Source organism: Rhea americana, unplaced genomic scaffold, assembly GCF_003343005.1.
Source record: "Rhea americana isolate MKP2758 unplaced genomic scaffold, rheAme1 scaffold_172, whole genome shotgun sequence".
Lineage (NCBI taxonomy): Eukaryota > Metazoa > Chordata > Aves > Rheiformes > Rheidae > Rhea > Rhea americana.
The window spans coordinates 1,777,354-1,785,519 of record NW_028185839.1 but is presented as its reverse complement, the minus strand read 5'-3'; the positions used below and the strand labels follow the sequence as shown (position 1 = coordinate 1,785,519).

Here is an 8,166-nt window from a genome sequence, read left to right as displayed (position 1 = left end):
GGTGGCCGTGCGCTGCTGCGCGCCCTGCGCCGCTCGCGGCCGTTTGCCCTGGAAGCGGGACAGGAAAACGGCCCGTTTCCCAGCCCGGGAGTTTCCGCTGCACAGCTGGCCCGCTCCGCGGCGGGAAGGGTTACGGGGAGATGAGCGGCGCCTGCCCGCTTTGCGGGAACGCCGGGCGGCAGGCCCGTGCCGGGAGCCGCGGGCAGGGGCGGCGGCGCAGCATCTCCCTCCCGGCGGTGAAAACCTGGTGTGCGCGGGCAAACCGGCACGGCCGCCCCCGCCGCAGCCCCGGGAGGAGCAGCCCGGCTCCGGCGCCCCCTTCCTCCCAGGGAGCTGCCAGCGTGTGCCCCCAAATCGCCGCGGGGGCGGGGGGGGGGGACCGTCGGGACTGCCGCGTCCGACGGAGCCACCAGCGACAGGTCACTTGGTCACTTGTCGATATTTATATACATGTCACTTTATTCAGGAAGCTTATTACACGTTGCACAGGACAAATAAAGACACTTGAGCAGACACACACACAYATATATATAAAAAACACCCCCCACACACTCAGGTTCTCCTCCTCCAGGCTCCCGGGCGGGCAGAGGGGCTGCCGGCGGCCCCTACTTGCAGCAGCTGCACTTGGCGGCCGGCGGCCCCTTGCAGACGCAGCCTTGGGCGCACTTGGCACATCCAGCCGGGCAGCAGGAGCAGCAGCCTAGAGCGGGGACAGAGACCCGTCGCGGATGTCCCCGGGGGGGGGGTCGCGCTAGGGTCCGGAGGTGACCGCGGGGACACTTAGAGCTGGTTGAGACGTTTGGGGGCGGAGGGGGGTGTGTGTGCAAAAGGAACAAACCAATCCCTGGGAAAAAAAACACTCTGGAGCCTGATCTGCTTCAGCACGGCTACAGATGCGCAGTGCGGGGGAAAAAAAAACCCCGCAGAGGCCGGGCGGAGGCGAGCGCCGGCGCGCTCCCGGGCCGCGGGGCACCGCTTACCTTTCTTGCATGTCGCGCACTTGCAGTTCTTACATTTGCAGCTGTCGCCGCAGGTGCAGGTGCCGCCTGAAAGGTGCAAAGAAGGAAGGGGAGTGGAGCGGAGCCGCGGGGGCCACGCCGCGCCGGGGAGGGGGTCGCTTACCCGTGGCGCAGGGGCAGTCCTGGGAGTCCATGCGTGCCCGGGCTGCGCTCGGCGGAGGCGGCTGGGATGCGGTGTTCAAGCGGCCCCCGCCACCGCCGCCTATTTATGCCCGGTCGGGAGAGTGCGGATGCAAAAGCCTCCGCCTCCGTCCGCGCAGGCCTGCGCACGGCATGGCACGGCCCGGCTCGGCTCGGCCCGGCCCGGCCCAGCCGCGCTGGTTCGCTGCCCGGCGGGGACGCGGCCCGGCCGCCGCGGGCAGGGGAAGGGGGCTAAGCCTGCGCCGCAGCCGGGCCCTCTGCCGCCCACCTCGGGGCGGGATGGRCGGCCCGGCGCTGCGCGACCTGCACCGCAGCCCAGTTGCGACCCGTGATTTTGGGGGGATAGGCCTCGGCCAGCGGAGCCGCGGCGCCGCAATTCGGGCACACGTTCCCCCCCGGGACGCCCCCCTGGGACCGGGGGCTGGGGCACTGAGCCCCGGGGAAGGGCCACGAACCGTGGAAGCAGACCAGCCTGTCCTTYGACAGGTACCTGAGGTTATTTTTGGCTGATAACCTAAGTGTTTACACCAGAGGAAGTGGGTGCTGACGTTGTTTTGTTTTGCTGGTGCTTGCCAGCTACTTTGGAGGAGGAGGAGGAAGAGGAAGAGGAGGAATCACCTCTCCACCAGGACTTCGGTCCAGGGTCTGTTTTACCTCCTGAGCCGCTCAGAAAGGGGCTGCCAGTCTTGCTAAATTTGTGCCTACGCCTCGACGAGAGCAGTGACCGCAGGGCAGCGAGGACACATCCACGCCGGTGCTTAGCTAGCTCGGGCATCGGCGAGGACGCAGCACGGGCTKGCGCCTCKCGCGAACGCCCTCCTCGGTGGGTCYCCCCAGCCTGTGATAAAGCCTATAGCAAAAAAAAGGAGGGTTTCATCGAGCACCTGCTCACTGCCATAAAGATATTAGCCAGATTCTCATTAAAAAGAAGTTGCACCGCCTGCAATAAGGCAAAGCTTTCGTATTCTGCGTGACGCTTTGATGTGGGTTGCCTGGGATCCGCGTTGCAAGCCGGCGGGCTGCACGGCGGGCTGCGACTCGACAGCCCTGGTTTCCGAGCCTGGCTCTGCCAGCGGCTCGTTCTGGGGCTCTGGGCAAGTGACTTTCAGCTTGTTCCCTATTTCTTATCTTCAAACTAGGTATCAATAAAATCTCCTGCCTTCAAAAGAAACGTGGTGAGGACCTGGTGAAACTGTTGGTATYATTTGTTCTTAAGGAGAGAGGGGAGGAATCAAAAAAAAACCCTGAACCGATACCGTGCTGGGCATCACCCAGGCAGCCGGCTCCCTTAGGATGAGAGTGACCCTGCAGACTCCTTGCTGGCCCTGGTGAAAAGGCTGCTCCTCGTTTCCTCGGTTTCTGGGGTGCGTTTTTGCCAGGGACGGCTTTCCTGGCTGGGCCGGCGCAAGCAGAAGCGGGATGGCCGGTGTCTCCTGGCAGGAGCTCCTCCACAGCGACGGGCAGTTCTGGGCTGGGCGAGGTATGTTCGGGCACGTCTGCAGGGTGAAAGCGCTGATGTCTCTTAATCACGAAGCTCTCATAAATGTTAATGGGAATTACTTCGAGGTCTAATGAGGGCACAATTGCAGCCCCCAAGGGGAGAAAGGGGGTGAGGACACATGAAGCTTTGGCTGAGAAACGAAAGGACTTCACCTTGCTTTCTCCCACCACGCGGTGACGTCCACATTCCCACCTGCTCCGGGTGCCATCTCCAGCCAGAGGGCAGAGGAGCCAGCAAGAGCAGGAGCCTGCAGACCTTTCCCCAAGGAAGGGGGTCCCCAGATGTACCAGCAGCCTCCCCTCTCCTCCTTCGCTCTCCTGCCCTCTTGCTCCTTGCCTCAAACCCCTCCAGTGCTTCCCAGTGTACGTTATATTTTTCTTCCCTTCCTTTTTCCTTCTTCAGGTTCCCACAGACTTCAAACTCACCTGTTCAAACTGCTCTCCTCCTCCCCTGGCTGAAACACGACCTGAAGTTTCCAAGTATCGTTACCTTGGGCATTTTCTCTCGCTCTTTCTCTCTCTTTTTTTTTCCCTCCACTTGCTAATTTTCAGAATTAGAAGCTGAGAGAAGGCTGATGAGTAATCCCCCGGGGTGCTGAGCAGACACTTGTCTGAGCCTGCAGACCATCAGCCCCCTCAGTATAAACATGTACGCTAAGAGGATGCGATATCCTCCTTGATGGCTTCATAACCCTGCACGGGCCAAAAGTCTTGCGACTGGTGGCCCTGCTCGAAGTGCTTCCCTCGGCCGCTGCTCTGGGGGGAGGCAGGGGCCGGGTGCAGCTCCCGAGCTCTCCTTGCCGGTCCGAGGGGTTGAACAGTGCCTGGGCTGCCCGGCCTGGCGAGAACTGAGCTCGTTTGGCATGGAAACGGGTGCGAAGTGCTCGGTCTGCTCCGCCAGCTCCGGCTCGCGGAGGCTGCTTCTCCGAGGCAGAGGAGCAATCCTGGAGGGGAGAAAGGAGAAAAGCCACTTAAAACGGCGACAGCTTCTTTGCTGTTGCTCAACCAGGCTCAATCTTCTCCTCCTGCTTAATTTCAAAAAATATTCAGGTGCGTAGTCAGCATTGCTCATTCCTCCCTGCTCCCGCAATCCGTACAGCTATCCCTCTCCAAGGGCCGGAGATGATTATTTCTGACAACGTGTTGCTGAGCTCCTCACTGTTAGATAGCTGAGCATTTTTCAGGGTTTAGGATCTCAACATGGGAGACTGAACAGGAGGATCCCTGCCAGTCAGATAAGGATACCATGAATTTTCAGTTATGTTTGATGTCTTTGCCAGGAAACAACTCCTGGGTGGTTAAAGATCCTGCTCTGCTATCAAGGCCAGTTTCTCCATGTAGTCTGCCTTCATGTCCTTTAAATCGCAAGCGATGCTTGTGTCTGCAAGGCATCGGTGACTCTTGYGTCCACCCTTTACACCAGCATTGACTTTCCTAGATAACAAAGCAACTATGGTGTTATTTTTGCAACTCAAAAACCAAAGGGGGGAAGACAGGACCGGATGCTACTGATTTGTCATAGATGACCTTAAAAATATCCCGAGAAAATCCTAATCTCTGCAAAAAGATTCGTTTGCAGGGCCATGTGCCAGGCCAGGCTCTGAGAACCAGTTCTGCACTTTGCATACAGTCGCTGTGTGCATCTCAGTGACCGGTCTTCAGGCTGTACAGAGTCATACTCTCTAAATGAAGGGATAAGAATATTAAAAAGGTACAGCAAGGTTAGGATTTCAGTCTTAAAAGTTTCAGAGCCAGCAAATACTGAGTTACAGCTTTAACAAGCAGCACAATTCAACCATATTGCAGACTTACACAAAAGTCAATACCATAATTAGAGATGTAAAATAATACTTATAGCCCAAATAACACATATTCAGAGAGAARCTTGAATTTTCATATATTTATGATTTTATTAGTGTATAATGGTACATGAGTGTATATTTTTTCYTGTTTTGCTTGATCAGGTTTACACCAGCCCGAAAGAATAACATTTTATACTGCTAGGGGATGAATTTGGGGTTTTGTGAGCACTTTGTTTGAGAGGGCAGCAGCATTTTCTGGACTTTGGAAATACCCTGTTGCTTCCTGGAGTTCGTATCGGTGTTATGCCTTTGCGCTTTGTTACGCAAAGCTGGATCAGGAGAGGAGACCCACTGCACAGCTGGCTTTGGAAACCGCGCTTATCCACAGTAGTTTCAAAAAGGTGAAAAACACCCTCTTTAATATGCTTCATACGGTTGCCACCTCATTATCCGAAAGTATAATGCCACATTGATAGAGTTGCCAGAAAACTTCATAAAAACAATTAAAAAAGAAAAATGTTGTTTTCAAATTTGGAGTTGCATGATTTATCTCCTCCGGAAAGGCAGCCAGGCCTGATCCCTGCTGCCCACTTTGCACTTTGGTTTTCTACTTTTCACATGAATGCTCCCTTTGAGAGCCTATCATTCACATTCAGAACAGGAAAGCTGCTGCTGACCAATNAAAAAAAAAAAAAAAAAAAAAGGAAGAAAAAAAGAAAAAAAATCAAAAAATCACAAGGTTGCATCATTCATTCCCTGTGTTGCAAACAGTACGTATTTCTAAATGCAAACCAGGAAACACCAGCCAGCTTTCCTAGAAGTAAATCAGTCTTCCCTTTGGTGTGATTCAGTAGCCCTTTTAGAGACAGGGGTGTTGTCCCAGCACATCTTYTTTCAAACCTCCTCTCTCGCACTGCGATGTGACGAAGACGACGATTTTCCGCCACGCTTTTAAGCAGCGGTGCAGCAGCAGTGGCAGATGGTAAATTTGTATGCCACTCCGAGAGCATGGGGTATTTGTGCCACCTCAGAAAGTTGCAGTGTTAGAATTATTTTTTTAAACCATAATCACATGTTATTCAGAGTACTTCAGTAATTTCTACAGTCACAACCTTAAGCCAGAGCTTCCCTATAAAGATTGTTCTCGACTGTTTTGGATTACGTGCTAATATTCCTTCCAGCTAACGCCTATAACTTGGCTGTGCTCAGCAGATCCTACTATCCAAACTTGCCTTAAGAAATAACCCTTATTTTTTCACTGGAAAATATAGAGGAGACATCAGTATTCTTGTCTGCCTGTCAGAATTAGGGTGACTGGTAAAATTAGTTGTTTCCTACCCTGTTTTCCCCTGCACTTTGCAATGCTTTTAGTGGAAACCCAGCGCACAAGGTGAATACTGGCCCTGCGATTTTATCAGGTCTCATGCAYGTGGGTAAAATAAGCTGGCTGTAATTTTCCTTCGCGCTTCTCCACCTCCCTCTGCCTCCAGCTGGTGCTGCTGCCTTGTGTCACTGCGGTGCAACGTGGTGGCCTCCTTTCTGCTCCCAGCTTGAGCTTGCTGGGTGCAGCTCCCACCTCYGATCCTTGGGGAGGGAGAGCGGCCGAGCCCCCGGTGCTGGCCGTGGTGTGCTGGGGGGGTGCCGGCCCCCTAAAAGATATTTGCGGTTGATATTTGTGCTTTTGGCTGCTCCCAGGCACTTGGGCAGGTAGGTGCTTGTCAGGCCACCACCGTCAACGCGCACCTCTCTCCCTGGCTGTGTCCCCGAGCGCGATGACCCTTTGCAACCACCAGCACAAACAGTTTGCTCAGACACTGTGTTCTGGAGTCTGTTTCCCCTGGCACAAATAACGGCTGCTTTGGTGAAGGAATGGATGATTTAACTAAGACTGTACAGCTAAAGTCCTGACAATTCTCAGATTTCACTCTGCTCCGAGTTTTGCTGCTGACTCTTTCCGTGACCTTGGCAAGATCGCTTGGATCCCACCTCAGCGCAGAAACAGCTGCTTAGTTTAAAGACGGCGACAGTCATAGTTCCTTAAATTCTTAAAGTCTGYATATGCCTTGCTGAATCAGAGCCCTTACCCTTCGTATCGCGATTTCCCCATGGATATCCCAATCCCATGGGTATTCAAACARGGACAACGTAGTCTTCTCTCACAGCGGTGGTTCAAGATTCAATTCAATGGTCTGTCGCGTTGACGCCTGCATGGAGAGCTAAGCGAGGAGGTGGAAGCCAGCCTGCAACAGATCAAGAAACGTGATTCAGGCCTGTGCCAAAAGTTGTCTTCACTCTTATCCAGCTTTAAATTTGCAAGCAGCCATTTAAGCAGGAGAGGCTGGCGGGTGGGTGGGTGCGATGCCACCTCGCCCCTCAGTGCGTCGTTGGCTTTAAGAACTGGTCCACAGAGTCAGGTTGGCACTGAGCCTCCTCCGCCCCGATGTCTGTTGAAGGAGATCTGACTCTTGGGTATTCATAGAAATTTGTATATGGGTCTATTTATCAGCCAGCACGAAAAAACATGCCAAGGTTGGGACCAAAATCAACATTTGTACAGGTGAACTGGTCCTCAATCCTGCAGCTGTGAGGGTGGAAGCGTAGACAGCCAGCGGCAACAAAGCCCAGTGCAAGATCTTACGGAAGGGGAAGGTGATTTTATTATACAAAATCTCTAAGCAAGTTGTTTTTACATGCTCCCACTTGCAAACACCAAGCTATACATATTCAAGCGTATTCAAGCTGGGATAATTTGTGTACAACACGGATGACAAGAGACACCAACTTTCAAGTCCTCATCATGCCTCTTGTGTTTCTTTTTTTCATTGGCACTGCCAAACTCACTTCTGGACAGGTCCTTCACGTTAGTTAGGAGCAGTATTTTGCTGTTATCCTCCTGCYGGGCTAATCGAAAAAGGAATGTCACACGCGATACGCTGCCGTCGTCCCGTCGTTGGGAGTGTAAGGTCTTCTGCCAGCGAAGGGTTTGCAGAATGCCTTCTGGCCTTGGGAGAAACAACACACTCCTCAAGGTGACTGCTTGGAAACCGTATTTTTCACTATCAATACAGGTTCTTTTAAGCTTTGACGCACTCTTTCTGCTGGTGCCTTCACAGGCATACACACTGCATGAGTATTTGCAATCTATGATCCAGGTTTACAAGCTTCCCCTGACTCCAGAAATAATAGATCCTATAAAAATAGACATATAAACCTATAAAAAGCAGAACAAATGCAGAATTGCTTTGAAGTTGCCCTTTCCCAGACAACGTGGTGTGTTTTAAATACATGATTCATTTTCACTGGCTTTCTTCTTGGTTTGAAATTTTCTTGGCTTGAAAATAAGAGAGATCGACTGCTAATGAAGTTGTGAACAATGTCAATACGCCTCACCTTGTGAAACAGCTGTTAGAATTAGCTAATAAGTATCATTAACACAATTTAGCAATGCAAATGGGAACAAACAGAGGGACCATGATTTGTCCCAGATTGCAGGAGCAGGCTTACACCACACGACCCAGCCCTGCGCAGCACCCGTCTGCCCCACTCAGTGTGGGGCTGGAGCGCAGGGAGGGACGCGGAGACGGCGTGGGGATGGGAGACACCCCGGCTGCAGCACCTGCGGACACACCGCGGCCTCTGCTCTCCTGGCCCTCTTACTGGCCAACCCCACAACTGCCCCCTCCAGCGCCTCCCACCCCACAACT

General features: G+C 53.3%; 1 protein-coding gene and 1 long non-coding RNA gene across 3 annotated transcripts; both read right to left on the bottom strand.

The window, feature by feature from the left end:
* Positions 1–432: 432 nt before the first annotated feature.
* LOC146598031 (metallothionein-1) lies at positions 433–1,620 on the bottom strand. The gene is made up of 3 exons (XM_085301055.1): positions 1,123–1,620; positions 981–1,046; positions 433–700 (listed from the first exon to the last, which is right to left on the bottom strand). Exons 1-3 carry the CDS (start codon positions 1,151–1,153, stop codon positions 606–608), a joined length of 192 nt encoding a protein of 63 aa, XP_085157181.1. The 5' UTR covers positions 1,154–1,620; the 3' UTR covers positions 433–605.
* A 5,476-nt stretch (positions 1,621–7,096) lies between these two features.
* Positions 7,097–8,135, bottom strand: LOC146598030 (uncharacterized). 2 transcript variants are annotated; one of them, XR_014895352.1, is made up of 2 exons: positions 7,553–8,135; positions 7,097–7,464 (listed from the first exon to the last, which is right to left on the bottom strand). It is a non-coding gene; the product is annotated as an uncharacterized LOC146598030 (long non-coding RNA). The 2 variants fall into 2 exon arrangements; XR_014895353.1 differs by having other exon boundaries at positions 7,097–7,459.
* Between the last annotated feature and the right edge of the window lie 31 nt (positions 8,136–8,166).